This window comes from Meleagris gallopavo, chromosome 5, assembly GCF_000146605.3.
Source record: "Meleagris gallopavo isolate NT-WF06-2002-E0010 breed Aviagen turkey brand Nicholas breeding stock chromosome 5, Turkey_5.1, whole genome shotgun sequence".
NCBI lineage: Eukaryota > Metazoa > Chordata > Aves > Galliformes > Phasianidae > Meleagris > Meleagris gallopavo.
This window is the reverse complement of record NC_015015.2, coordinates 38,475,392-38,489,975: the sequence shown is the minus strand read 5'-3', so window position 1 is coordinate 38,489,975 and position 14,584 is coordinate 38,475,392. Positions and strand designations below refer to the sequence as shown.

General features: G+C 41.9%; 1 protein-coding gene across 7 annotated transcripts in view; it reads right to left on the bottom strand.

Annotated features, from left to right (window-relative positions):
* The window catches only part of ADCK1 (aarF domain containing kinase 1), a 78,173-nt gene that overhangs the window by 49,223 nt on the left and 14,366 nt on the right, over window positions 1–14,584 (bottom strand). For 5 of the 7 annotated variants that reach the window (XM_019615781.2, XM_019615779.2, XM_019615782.2 and 2 more), the window contains exon 4: window positions 7,439–7,486. The exons of the other annotated variants lie outside the window; for them this stretch is intronic. In XM_019615781.2, the coding sequence (XP_019471326.1) occupies window positions 7,439–7,486 (48 nt within the window). The remainder of the gene's footprint in view (window positions 1–7,438; window positions 7,487–14,584) is intronic. 7 annotated transcript variants of the gene reach the window in all.

The window sequence follows — 14,584 nt, the reverse complement described above, 5'->3', positions numbered from 1 at the left end:
ACAGGGCTGGGCATGAAGCCTGGGGTGGTCAGATGGGACCAGCGGCACTTTGCCACCTTGCAAGGATCACTGGGAAATGGCTGGGTGGTGAATGAACAAAGGCAGCTAGAGCAAGAAAAACTCAAGTAACTGCATATACAATTGATACAGACACACCTTGGATGCAAGGTATATCTTCATGCCTGTCACTGCAGACATGACAGGAAATTTTAGCCCTCCCAAACTTATCCATCCAGCAGAGAACCTAGTTTTGCCTTGTGATCACAGCAATCCTCAACAACAGAGACAATGGCACTCTGACAGAAGAGTTAAATGGATCAAGAAACCTACACCCAGCATTCTCTGCAGCACATTTATGACTGGCCTGGCTGACACTCTGAGACAGCTGCCTGGATGCTGTCAGGATCAGGGGACAGTAGCTCCTGCCCATTAGAGAGAGTGTTGACTGAACAACGTATATTGGAGGAAGAAAACCTACCTGTAGCCTTCAACTTAACAAAACTTCAGTCTTCATTAAAGGCAAAGGTGAGAATGAAGCTGGACTCTGAATCTTGCTGTTAAGGTCTCTTATCACACAGGACGAGGTGTTAAGAAGAAAAACATTCTTAATGCTATTAATTGTCTTGATCTCCTCAAGCCAGGTCATGGTTCAAATGTAGCATTTATTTCTTTCATCCTAGCCATAGGCAAAGTAAGAGGGCCATATTCCTCCTACTGTGTCTGCCTCTGTTGACCCATGTTTCTGTCCTATCTCAAAGTAACTGCACAGTGAATGAAAATCCCCCAGAATGGCTCAGAGCTTTCTCCAAGAAATCTCACAAGATACTGCTTTGTTACCTAAGCAATACCTTGGAAGTTCTTCTTATCGGGGAAAGAGCTAGGAACAACAGCCAGTTCGACATGGACCTGCTTGCATGCACCCTGCCTAGGAGCATGCTGCAAAGAAAGGAAGCATTTCACATACAGAGAGGATTACCAAGAATAAGCCTCCCTCAGGAAGCACTTCAGATCACAAACGCTGTCTGAGTGTGCAGATGGCTGTTTCCCCAACCCACATGGGCATCTCTTTCTCACTCCACGCTCTCTCCAAATTTCAGCAGGATCAATTCTCCATTAGCCTACAGCATGGCTATCAGACCTATGTGGCTTGCCTAAACCCCGACTAGACTGGGATTAACACTAATTACTAAAATGGTTCCATGTGGGCCATAATAAAAGCAGGAATTCTCAAATGTAGAGACACCTCTGGTATGAAGCATGTACTCTGCAAGCAAGAGAGCACGAGGACATTTGTTAATTTATCCTTGATGTACAAGCAGATCTAGCTGGTCAAGCCATTTTGATGCTTTTGAAGGAGTCTTTGCTCACAGAGACGTTGGCAAAGCAACAGACATGCAGGTGCCACAAATGAGCAGACATTAATCTGGCCTTCAAATGAAGGAACTAATTTAGAAGATAATAAACACCAGAGCTAAGATTCCCTGGTGCCAATTTGAGTATTTTATCTAGTGATAGAACTGGCAACAAAAGAGCTCAGAAAGGCCACTTAGGACAGCAAGGTAAGTGGTGGAAGCATTCTTCATATGAAAAATCCTTCAGAAAAGTCATTCCAACCCTGAGGGGCATACTCATAGTTGGCAAAATGTGAAACAAGGATTAGGGATGCAGAGAGAAAAATCTGAAATGCAATTAGTCAAAGACATAACAAACAAGTCACCAGAAATTCCTGGTGATGAAAGCTGCCTACAGGAATACTGCGAACAAATTCTTCAGGCTGGATTTTTACAGGAAGATGGGTCTAGAACAGCTGCTCCTTCCTCTCAACCCCACACAGGGCAGCACACTTGGACAGGTGAGCAGCAGCAGTTCCACATTGCTTCCTGCCCATTCACTTTCACTTCAAGGCCAGGTTTGATGAGGCCCTGGGCAGCCTAGTCTAGTGGGTGGCAAGTCTGCTCACAGCTAGTGGTTGGAACTTGATTTTTAAGGTCCCTTGCAACATAAGCCATTCTACAATCCCACCTACTTCTCAACCTGAGCAAGGGAGGGGGGTGGAGATACCTTCCCTTGCCACTGCCAGATTCTGAGAAGTCTGCCATAGGCCTGCCCATCATTGCTAACAGTGGGGATACACTCTCCACATCAATATTTTTAAAAAGCTGAACACATCAATCATATAAAAATTGCACATGATTTCAAAAGGTAGTTGAAATGTTAATAATGATAACAAAAAAAAAAAAAAAAGATTGTGCATTAAAACTGTTTGCTTCCAGAGAACTGAAGGGGAACAAATGGCGTTTTGCTTTTAAGAAAAGTCCAGAATAATCTGGGAAATTACAATCCTGTTAGCTTTTATTCTGTATCAACTAAATTAGCTGAGACAATAATTACAAAGTGTACTAAAAATCACCTTGCTATCTGTGATACCAATGTAAAAAAGCCAATAGGAGTTTGGAGAGGATAAAAAAAGAAATCATTCTTCACCAGTCCACTAAAATACTCTGAGCACATTAATGCAACAGTCAATACAAGAGAAAGGGGGGATATTCATCAGGGTTTTCTAGAGCCTTTCAATAAATTCCCCCACTAAAAGTGAAAGGAAAAACAAGGAATTATTGGACAAGATGTAAGAGCATTCTTTTACATCATTCGCTCAGTTATCCCATTCTCTGCTCAGAATTCCCTCTTCACAACACCAAGCCCAGAGCACTATAGACAGTAACAGCGGGAGACTCTCTAGACAGGACAAGGATGCAACACGTAGTGGTGTTTTCACCACAGCTCCATTCCAACCTGCTCCGAGCAGATTTAGACAAGGTGATACTGCAGAAGCCTTGTCCGCATTAGCACCTGCAATGTTGCCATTCCATTGAGGCTGAACTAGCAGCAAAAACACCACAAGATGTGCTGAAAAGGGAAACAGGTAGCACCCACAAGGCAGAAGAGGCTCTAATGGGATGTCCTTCATCACTGTTGAAAACTAACAGTAGTGTCCTGTTACTCCCCTCTTACACTAAGTTTTAATTTCCATGCTAGCAGTAGAAAGGAGAGAGAGAACAGCACAGTGACATAACTTGCAGGGGATACAAAAGAAAGTATTCAGCACTATGGAAAAATAAGCGCTGCCAGGTCCCCCCCAAAGAGAGGTAAGCAATCAGTAGACTAACAGCTGACCCCCAGCACCTACCGCTGCAAGGTTACAGGTATCAGAAGGAGCAGTGTATTCTACCCACACACGCACTGTGAGTTCTAAACTACTTGTAAGCATTGAACATGTGCACCACGTTGCTGTGGATGGCTAAGCGAAGGCACCTGCACAGCGCATCATGTGGGCCTCAGAAAAAAAAAAACAGGCTGTGTAACTGTATAAGGAAAGAAAAGACGTGAGAGATATCAAAGTGCTATTGTATAAACCAAAAGCACACAACTAACTCTAGATTCTGGACATTCCATCACAGAATGAGGTACAGAAGAAAAAGCAAAGAGGACAGAGAAAGGCAAGAAAAAAATTAGCACATATTTGAGAAGAGTCCATGAAGAAGAGATCTAAAATGTTAAGGGGCTGTTTTGATTAGAGAGAGTTACTGTTCAAGAGAGAAAGGAGTTATATGAAATAATAAAAGGCAAACCCGCCATTCCTATTTCCAGCTCTCACAAAACAGCAAATAATATGGCAATCCACAAAACAACAATCTTTTTAGTCATTTTTTTAAATACCATTTTGTACAGCATTAACCAGGAGCACTCACTGTCAGAGGACAGAAAAGCCAAGAGCTTAATGGTATTCAGAAAGGCTCAGACATTCATGATAAAACAACCATACCTGATTTAATATGGAGCTTTTCATCTCTAGAAGTGCTTTTACAAAGCTTTTTACAAAACTCAGGATTGCTATCCCCCATGCTACAGACTCATAAGAACATTACCTGTAATAAAACGTCTAAAGAGCTTTGAACACTCTTGCTCAAGGCATCAAGACAAGAATCACCCTATTGATCAGCTGCAGTGAGAGACAATGCAAACACGGCGCACTGATGGATCCCACCATCATTAAAATCCCCAAAGAACCCATTTGGTGCGTTCAGCTCCCAAATTCCAATAACACTGGGCAACCTTTTTGCTGTGGCAACTGGTTTCCAAGGATCTTCTATCTTACTAAATTCTCTGCCACTTCAAGGACTTGGAAATCCTGGTAACAGTGGGGCTGCATGCACATGACTAGAAGAACTATAGAGCAGCTTTAAATAACCCAAGGAAGCGCAAACTGGAAAGGAACAGAAGGAAATCCACCTCAGTTTAACACAGTGAGTGACTGAAGTCACACGCCATGCTGAATATTTCTGTACTTCTGTGCTTTAAAAACAACAACAGAAAGCCTAGAACCCATCGAAACAGAGTGGTTGTGTCCAAGAGGCTGCTATCTCCTTTTTCAACAAGTCTGAATAGCATCCAGTTAATATAAACTACTACAGCCTTCCCTAACACTATCAGCCTGGTAATCAAACTGACTGACATCAGGGATGTGGCACTGAGACACAATACAAAATGGAATTCTTATTGCCTCCTTTATACACTACCTTTTATTCCTACTATTTACAAAAGCTCATTCTTATGCACCCCAGGGACTTCCCACTCAAATGCTTCCTTCCACTAATACTAACTGATCACACTGCTGATTGCAAGCTGAATGTGTATCTTTGGAACTGGAATACTCCTGGTGCAATGCAGCCCACAGTCTAATAATTCATTATTTGTCTAAGTCATGTACAACACTTAAGAAAATTTCTCTGTGGGTTTCTATCTGCCCATAGGAGATGAAGGCATTTCACATGTTCTCACTTAAGCAGGTAGGTTGGTACCTTTTCAAGCCTGTACTTTTTAGTCAGCTGTGTTCAGGGGTAAAAGAGCTTCACCCAAATCCCAGTTCAGACTGCCATACCTCATAAGAGTCCTGGCAGAGACCAAAATCCTTCAGAAATTCCAGCACAACCATAGGTAGCCTGTAGAACAGCCAGAAAGTGGGAAAGAGAGAGCTATACAAGGACTGCTCTGAAAGTAATGCCTCCTATTTATTATGCAGGCCCATGACATCAAAGGCAGATGGTGGTGGTGGTATGGGAGTAGAGATTGAATTTTCCCACCATTTTGTTACATAGGTGTTACATTTTGTTGCCACGTGAAAGATGGCAGCAAAGGGGCAGTCTGACACAATGGCATCTGACGTGTTATTGTGGATGAAGAGAAGGTGCATCGCTGAATCCCTCCACATGAAAAAAAAAAAATAGCACCTATTAACATTCATCAATGACTGCTGAACATTCATGGAGACCAAGCACAGGGGTGAGTGGTGTGTTTCAGCAATAGCAACAGCGGATCACCTCCTCTGGTGAAGTGTTTTGGCTTTTTTTGGTTTTTTTTTTGTTTTTTTGTTTTTTTGTTTTTTTTTTTTTTTACAAGCACAGCATATAGGAACTTATTGATTGCTGGTGAAAACGCTGATAGTGGTGACTGTGTTTCAAAATTCTGTTTTGTAGCTGAGAATTTGCTCTATCAAATAGTGATATTGTGCTCTTTGTATCTGTTGTAGTTTCTGTGAAAATAAACAGGAGGCATTATTTTTGGAGCTACCCACATAGCTTGCAAAGGATAAAGGACAGAAATGACTCCTTAGACTGAAGCAACAATTTCATAGCCTCCCAGTTCCATGAATACAGGAGCAAGGTGTCACTCAGCTAGCACGGGCAGCGAACCCTGACCAACTGGAAGAACGATCACAGTGAATGTATCAGCTGAAATCTAGTGTTGCTGCTGGGGCCTTGCATCATAAATGCTTGAGAAGCTGAAATTTAAGAAAATGAACACATTTCATTACTTAGGCAAATTTGTGGAAATCAGGAAAAACTTTTCCAAACATTCCAAGGCAGCCCACTTGCAGATATACAAGCTGCCACCCTCGGGGTCATCAGAAGCACAAATTTCTATGCATAAGCACAGACAGCTGACCTCACACCTACACTGCACACATTCCCACACTAATACCTTTATTCACAATATGGTTTTCAACAATAAGTATAACTGACAAAGGGGAGGCCCAACAACAAAGCCCTAAATCAAGACACCACATGATTAGGGAAACATTTCTGCTTGGCTGAGGTACATCTCTTCCAGCAGTTACTGGAAGGAGGAAGCAATGCTGCTTGGCCACAGTCACCTTGCTGAACTCTACCCTTGCTGACTGGTGCACACACAGTCAGTGCTGATCATCTGCTCATGTTCCATCTTCATTTTGCTCCAAGCTCGGTCATTTGTGCTCTGATTATCCCTCATTACTGACGACCTTGCTGTAATGAGTTTTAATCTGCCTCATATTAATTAGAAACATTTTCATTAGCCAGCTCAATTTTAGGTAAATAGCTAATAGAAGCAACTGAGCAGCAATTAGTTATCTGTGGGGCAGTCCAGGAGAAAAATCAGAAGGGAGCAGTTGATTCCCCTCCTCTGTGATATACGGCACTATTCTTTCTAAGTCTGCTTAGCAGAGAGAATAAGAAGCATAGGGAAGGGATGGCCAGCTAAAATAACCGGGACGTAACAATTCTACTGCTCCAGCATTGCCTGCCTGTTCTTGCCCACTAACGGTTCCAGACCAAACTCCTGAGCATGGGAATCTGAGACTGACATCAGGTTGAGCCCTTTGTCTACAGACATCATCTCTCCAGTAAACGTGTGACAGTTGTGCCAAAATAATTATTGATTTGATGCTTTTAAATGCTGCAGACAAGAGACCTATACATCAGACACAATTTTGAGGGCTTGAAAGTACAAGCATTCAGAAAACTAGATCTCTGGTGCAAGGAACAGCTAAGACATCCTTCAGCACAGATCAGTGGTAGAGTTCCTGGTAATCTGAGTAACTTAACCACAAGGAGGAAATAAAACCAGCTGTAGTACTATGAGGTAATGGTGTATTTCCTGCGGGAGGTACAGGCACTGAATATATTGCAGTACTGGACACAAGCCATAAAAGCAGCTGTCAGCACATAATCCAGAGGATAATCCAGTTCACCAGTTCATACCTACACTGGTTTCTGAAAACTTAGCAGGAGTAGACTTTGCAGTAATTTAACACGGCAGATCTGATTCAGACACAATCAAGGAGCCAGTGGAGGCAAGGACAGTTATGCCCCCTTGGCAGAAATATACTTGAGCTCCAGAACAAACTAAGTGATAGTTCATTCTGGATGGATTCAGAGACATCTTTTGCCAGCCAAAATTACAGGGAAGGAGAAAACTAAGAGCTCATTTTCCTTTCTCCTTCCTGAAAGATGCTGTCTGTAAACAAATTCTCAATGGTGGCAGCAGTCCCTGTGCAGGCCCGTAGTCTACGAGTTCCTACCATAAGATCATTTAACACTATTACTGCCACCTTTATAAATACCTCTGAAAGCATTTCACATTGGTAAACCTCCATTCTTCCTCTTGAATCCTAAAAAAAAATGAACTCATATCAACAAAATGATTTGAGCAGATCTCACAAGGAACAGTACTGTCAAGACTGGGAATAAAAATCAAAGTTCCCTGTTCTGTTCTCGTTGCTAGATTATCTACCCAACATACAAAAGCACGAAGACAGGCAGAACTGAACAATTAAAAACCCTCTGTTACTGGTTAGAATTCTCAGAGACATTTTTTGCTTCTGGTTTCTATGGCTCTGCTTCAAATGGTCTCTCCTTCACAATTAAAAAAGTTGATGATTTAGTGTAAATGGATACTGAAGTAACACCAGAGCATTGCCTCACTAGAGATATGAAAGTGAAACTTTGGAAGGTAAGAAAGGAAGAGGAATTTAAAACACTAATATGTTCTAAAGCCTCTGGGAAGAACGGTGAACATACATTTCGAAGCCTAAGCTACTTCATGGGAAACTTGGAGGGCAAAATGAAGGCTAGTTTCCATTCCATATGCCAAACCAGACTTTACATTTCTCACACAAGTGAAATTCTCTCATAGCTCTGTGCAGTGCTGTGCTCATCCCTTGACCTCAGCCTGCTGAGGACAATGGGTACACTAGGTTGTCCTGTGCTTCACTACAGAGTACCCACAAAGGAAAGGAAGTCACTCAACAGCATGGCTGCAGGAAGCAGAGACATTCTCAGAAGCTGCAGTGAAATTAGGCACGTCTCAATCCATTGATCACAGTGCCTGCAGCTCCTGTTACAGAAGCAGGTGAAACGATAATAAATTTGACACAGTATCTCAAATTCTTGCTAGCAAAATTAATTCAGCTCAGCTTGGATCAAATCACGTGGAGCGACAGGAAAAACAAGCTGAGGGTTGTGAAGATACTATCTTAAATGGTCTTGCTTTTAACTGTGGTGGGGGGCTCCCAGCCATCACTCCAATTAAGTCCTGCTTTAATTGCTTTCAGTTGTTGTAGGGAACAAGATCAACTGAAATGTGTTACATTCAGACGTGTTCCCTAAACAAGAACTGCTGACACACCCTACGGAAACTTGAGACTAATAAACTAATGGCAAGAGATTATTTTTGCAGCAAAAATGCTCCAGGGGGAGAACACTCTCCAGACAGCTATACCCATGCAAGAAAATGCTGGGTAGGAATTAGCACGGGAAGTGAGTTCTGGCCTTTAGCAAGGGAAAGGGAGGGGAAATTAGCTCAAACAAGGCCACAGTAGGATTTAGTTGCTACTGATCCTTAATGGCTATGCACAAGGAGGCTTCACAATAGGGACAGGGGTGTAGAGATGGTCTTTTCACTGAAAAAGTCCCAAGTCCCAGGTGTAGAGCAAGCAAAACAAATAAGGCAGGGTATGACAGGAGCCACTGCAAGACAGCTGAGACAGCATGGTAGTGATAAGAATGAGTTCCATGATTTGCCCTCAGTAATAAAATCAGTGATACCAAGAGGATTAACTTGGTAACATCTTCCAACTGCTCAAGTGATCAGACACTGTAAATGGGAAAGGAAACATACAGAGTGTTAATGGGGGCAGTGAAGAGGTAGAAAATGAGATGAAATGAATATCAAGTTAATCTGTTCAATGTTGAATATTCCTGACCTTCAAAGAAAAATGACAGACCCCAGTAGCAGACATGAGGATGGACACTTGATTGCCTCTTTCCTTAGTCCCCTTACCTCATCCCGCAATAAAATGGAGCTGGAAAAGATACAGAGTCTAGAGGAATTTCTAAGATACGCTGACAGATGAGACTTATAAAGATGGATGTCATAAATAGAGAAGGAAATATGAAGAAAGCTCAGCTAAGTCCCATCTAGTTCAGCAGCAGCAGCAGCAGCATAAGACAGGGTAGCTTCACACAGTCTGCTCTCCTAGAGTGGGTGTGCAGGGAAGAAGGAAGAGCAGAGACAGCCATTGCTGCTGGAGGGGAGAAATCATCACATCCACTTTGTCAATGCCGAAGAATCTGGGCTGACATTTTTTTCTTCCCAACAGTCGAATCCCACCCTACCAGCTGCATGTCACAGCTGACCTCCAGTCAGGACCTATCTCAGTCAAAGTCAGGCAATTAAGCCGTGTGACAGCAGCTTCTCCCCCTTCTACATATGCAGCTTCACTCCTGGCAGGTCACTACAATGGCCAGGAAAGCACAGAAAACAGGTTCAGTTCCTCAGTGACGGTCACACAACAGCACTTGGTTTGGTCACAGAATCCAGAAAGAATAATTTCCGTTGCAGTCTCTCTAGAGATCTCAATAAATTATTTCCTTACCAAACTGACACAGGCAGATTCTTCTGCCCATCTTTAATCTGAAATGCCCTGACCTTTAATGTATGGCCCTCTTCTCACAAAAAAAAAAAAAAAGGGTGCCTGAAGAGGATAAAGAATGAAATACCTAGAAGTGATTAAATTAGATTGACTAGGAACTCAGAAAAGATAACAACCATGGGATTATGCTGTCAATTAAAAAAAAAGATTGCTACAACTGTCATAGCACTACATCCAACCTACAGAGAGTGGCTGCAGTAGCACTAAGTCATCACCAATAGTAAAGCACAGTTCTAATTTTAAATGGGCCTATGTTGGGAAAAGAAAAAAAAAAAGTCCCCTTGTTACTCAGCAGATCTGATCCCCTCTGGGTATCAGTCAGAGTTGCTATCTTCAGTGAAAAAAATATATATATTAATGTCTCCAGCTTTTTTCCTCTAGTTAAGAGCACACAGCTCCACACCAAGAAAGGAAGCTGCGTCAGCTAGCATCCCAGCAGTGACACCACTATGGAGACTGAGCTGGTGCCTCTTCACATTCATGTACAAACAATAAACTTGCTAAACTGCAATTAGAAGGTCAGATCCCTCCCCATAGCCACTCCTCTTGCTTTCACATTGGAAACAGCTGGTCTGTGTAGCTGCCAATCGAAGCAGAATTTGGAAAAGACACACTCATGTGGGTGCCCCTGGAAGTGGCATTTGGTCTGCTGAATCTTTATGAATGGTAAGAACACAAGAAACAATGAGAACTTACACTGACTTTGAGGGTGCCACTTAAAAATAGCATGAGGTAGCAGTTTAAAAAAAGTAAAAAGTATGAATATTAGACATGGCATCACACTGAGATTAGCAAAAGGACAGCCCAAGTGAACCTGTATGATGTTCAGTCACTACCCAGAACAGATTATTTTTGCTCCCACAACAGGCAGAAGGAATTACCCTCAGCAGTACCAGAAGCAATTGCCTTTATTTTATGCAGTATCACAACAAAAAGCACTGCATGTGTTCACCCTGCACTTGGCTATGGCTCACCTAGGTTGTGAAGGGAATGAAATTGAGATCATTTTAATGTACAGCTATATATTCAACATTTTGCCCTTTCCATTGCCCGGTTGTTGAGCTTTACCTCTCACCTCAGAGATGAATGCGCATCCACAAGGTAGAGATGCCGCATTTGTAAATGTCAAATATAAGAAACAATAGTAAAAAAGTTAGTAAAGCTGATGGATGTCTTATTATAATTTTAATAAAATGAAGTGCCCAATCCCACTGTAGACTCACTGTCAGTCATTACTTTACTTACGAGGAACTGGGTACAACATGAAATAGTATCATGGGTATCTGGGTACACATTCAACAAGAAAAGGAGCAGAAAGACTTCATTCCTTAATTTTCAGGTTACCTATCCATCCAGGACCAAAATGTTTGGTCAATAGTCATTAAGAGTGGTTCAAACTAGGACATTCTAAAACAGATCTTTTCTTAATTGCCTGTGGAAAAATATCACCATCCTCCCAGAGAAGCAACTACGTATAGCAAGAAACAGGTTTTATCCAGTAGAAATCTAAGACAGATCTTTTCTTGATATATGAGATGCCAATTACTACAAATAACTTCTGCAGGTAGCTGAAGAAGCAGGGTAAGAAAAGCTTGTTCCTTCATTACCCAGTTAAAACTCCTCAGTGGAGAATACTGCAAAACTGGCCATACTTGCCACAATTTAAAAAACAAAACACCGTCTAGACATCCAGAGGCTTTAGTTTGAATCTCACATGAGCAAAAGTCAAGATTTTCCTTTGTCAAAAGGAGAAGAATCTGGTATAGGAGGCTAACACTGGACAAGAAAAAACAAAGATGATACTACAGTGGAGACAGACAAGTCAAAAACAGGCACTTTCTAATGCTGACTAGAACGTAAATAATAAACTCCAGACAAAAGGTCTATCATAAAGTCAATCAGTATGAGACCTGACAGAAAAAAATATATATATATTGAAAAAGATTCTCGAATGGATGAGACCTTGCTGGCAAAATACAATCACCGTGAATAAGACCCAAACATAAAATTTGAGCGACAAAAAGGACCACAGAGAATTAACCACCGCATAAGATGGTTGTGAAGCAAGCAATAAAAGCATTACTTATGGATTAGTAGCATCTGATATCTATTAGTTCTTACTAACTAACATTTGCATATTTCACCTGGAAGTCCCATTAAAAAAAGATCAAGTTAAAATGAAACACGGATTTGACTCCAGAAAGCAGGTTAGCGTAGAAAATGTAATAGATATTATCTTGGTTTCTTGGTTTTTTCCTCTAGAAAAGAGTGGAACTTCTATCTTCTCCTATTAGGGAGATCACAGCATGAAGGGGGGCTGTACCACTGAGGATTTGATCCTTTTGAAGGAAGGGAGACTGAGTGCTGGATGTATAAACACTTGGTTAGCGTTGATAAACTCAAGAGAGAGGATGCTGGTTCCAATTAGATAGATTTTGCTAAGTCACTGCTGCCTAATAACTTGTGTGAGACTTCAAACAAGGCAAAGCTGATGACATGAACAGGATTCCCCCAGGAGCTTCTTTAAATCTACATTATGCCTGTTCTAGAGCACAAGACAGACTCATTTTTAATTGCATGCTCATCAACACACGTGATTTACTAACATCCTGTAGTAGGCAGTCAATTATGAGACATAACCTAACTGCCTCTTTGAAAGCACAAATAACAAGTCCACATGAATTACTGCCCAGACTACAGATAAGTTGGGTGAACTTCTAAATTCACAAGCCATTCAGTTATTTCTAACTCCTACTCTCTTGGTCTTGAACAACACAGATCTTATGTCCTTCACAACAAGAACCCTTAGTGAACATAAAGTAGTTCAAATAATGACTTGGTGCCTTGCTCTAAAACCCATCAAATTCACAAGTCTATCACTGCTGCTGAACCAAGACCCTACTGGTTCAATACAAATCATGAAGACCTCCCCTCCAGATGGCAACGCCTTATCTCATGCTTATTTTGGCACATGATATCGGAAAACCAAAAGCTCAATTAAAGTAAGCTTAGAAACACACTGCTTCAAGTTTTGCAAATCCCTCATCTCCAGCAAAGCACATCTTGGTTTACAGAAAAGCACACGATCCTAACAGTTATATGGGAGCTGTTAGATTTTACTATTCAGTTGCTTGAAAGAAGAAGAAATCTCTGTTGGCCTATTAATCTGTCATAACGAGACTCTTCATAATTAATTTGTCCCTAACAGTTGCTTTGTAATGGTAGCAAGAGAATATTTCAGGAATGGCAATTACCTGTGGTGTCAAAATGATGAGGAAAACAAATGTTCAACCATCAACAAAATGCAGGGCCTTTTCCACTCCCATCTGATGGTGGGTGACAGCACTGCACATCAGAATTACAGTGTAGTTAATTACTAGGTAGGTTGCAATTGAGAATTCATTCCCCTTCTTGAGATGAAATTTCTTGAGCAATGTGGGTAGGAGGAGGGGCATCTGTTACTGGGACAGTGGTTGTGTGACTTATCTACACATTATTTCTTTAATTAACTACACATATGTCCAACAATTATAAGCAGTGAACATTTTGAGATATTTTAAGCAACCTTCCTTCATTAGCTGCACATATGTCCCACCATTTAATGGATTTTGCAAAAGGACAGAGCCTATCTTTTTTGTCGTTGTTGCTTTATTTGCATTTAGTATTTTTCAAATAAAAGCCACATGCCTGTATTAGTCTTTCATAACTAATATGCAGTGTAATAGCTTCTGAAGGTTGTTTGTAATTGGAAGAGTTTCTCCTGCCATGTGTTCATCAGATTTCAGCAAACTATGGAACCTGACACTGAACTTTTTCAGGAGGAGATTTCCAGGAAAGAAAGTAAAGCAAACACAGCTGCTTGTGACTCCAGGTGAGGACCAAGCTCTGGCACTGCTCAGAACACTACTCCGGAAGGGAACTGGGAAGGGGAGACCTCCTGCTCAGCTGCCATTGAGAGAAACGTGCAAAGTTGCAGCACATGAGACCTGACTGGGCCTGGCAATGAAACCACCCTGGGCCTGGGTCTCGATTTTTCTCTGAATATTAATTTTGTGGCGAACCTTCGCCCTGTGAGTAACTAATGAGCGCAGCACCGGGTGAAGTAAGTCTGTATCCCATCTGTGAGGAGGCAGAGAGCAAGGGAGGTGACAGCCAGTGCTGGAGCATTAACAGTGGGAGGTTAAGAGCAGGACTGCAGCACGCTGGAAGTGAAGCAGGAGTACAGGAAGTGAATCCAGGCCTGGTACTAACCTGTCCCTAATCTGTGGCCTCTGGGGCCAATAGAGATGAAAGGAAGCTACAGTAAACCTACGACCTGCCAGTCAGGAGCGGATACAGCACTTAGGACCTTTTCACAATCTTCAGGCTACAAACATCTCCTCTTCAAGCAAACAGCTCAGCACAAGCACCAGCACAAAGCAAGGAAAGTACGGTCCCTGCTAACAGCCCTGCTGTTGCTAACTCTTTACAGCATAGAAACCATCACTGGCAGTGAACATTCAGACTACAATAGGAAAACCTCAGCTTACTTCAAAAAATAAAAGTAAGGAAGAGGAAGAGATACAGAACAGGCACTACCAGGGCATTTCAGAGATGAAAAACCTCCTGCTGGGCTCTGGAAATGCCCAGCTGTGCTGCCTGACTGTGAATACAATCGAAAGGGCTCCAGGGAAGAAACTGTATCTTCCCTTCCTCACGCAACAATTCTACAATAAACAAGTGGGAGTGCAAAGCCTGCTGCCCTTTAGCAAAGCAAAAAAAAAAAAACAAAACAAA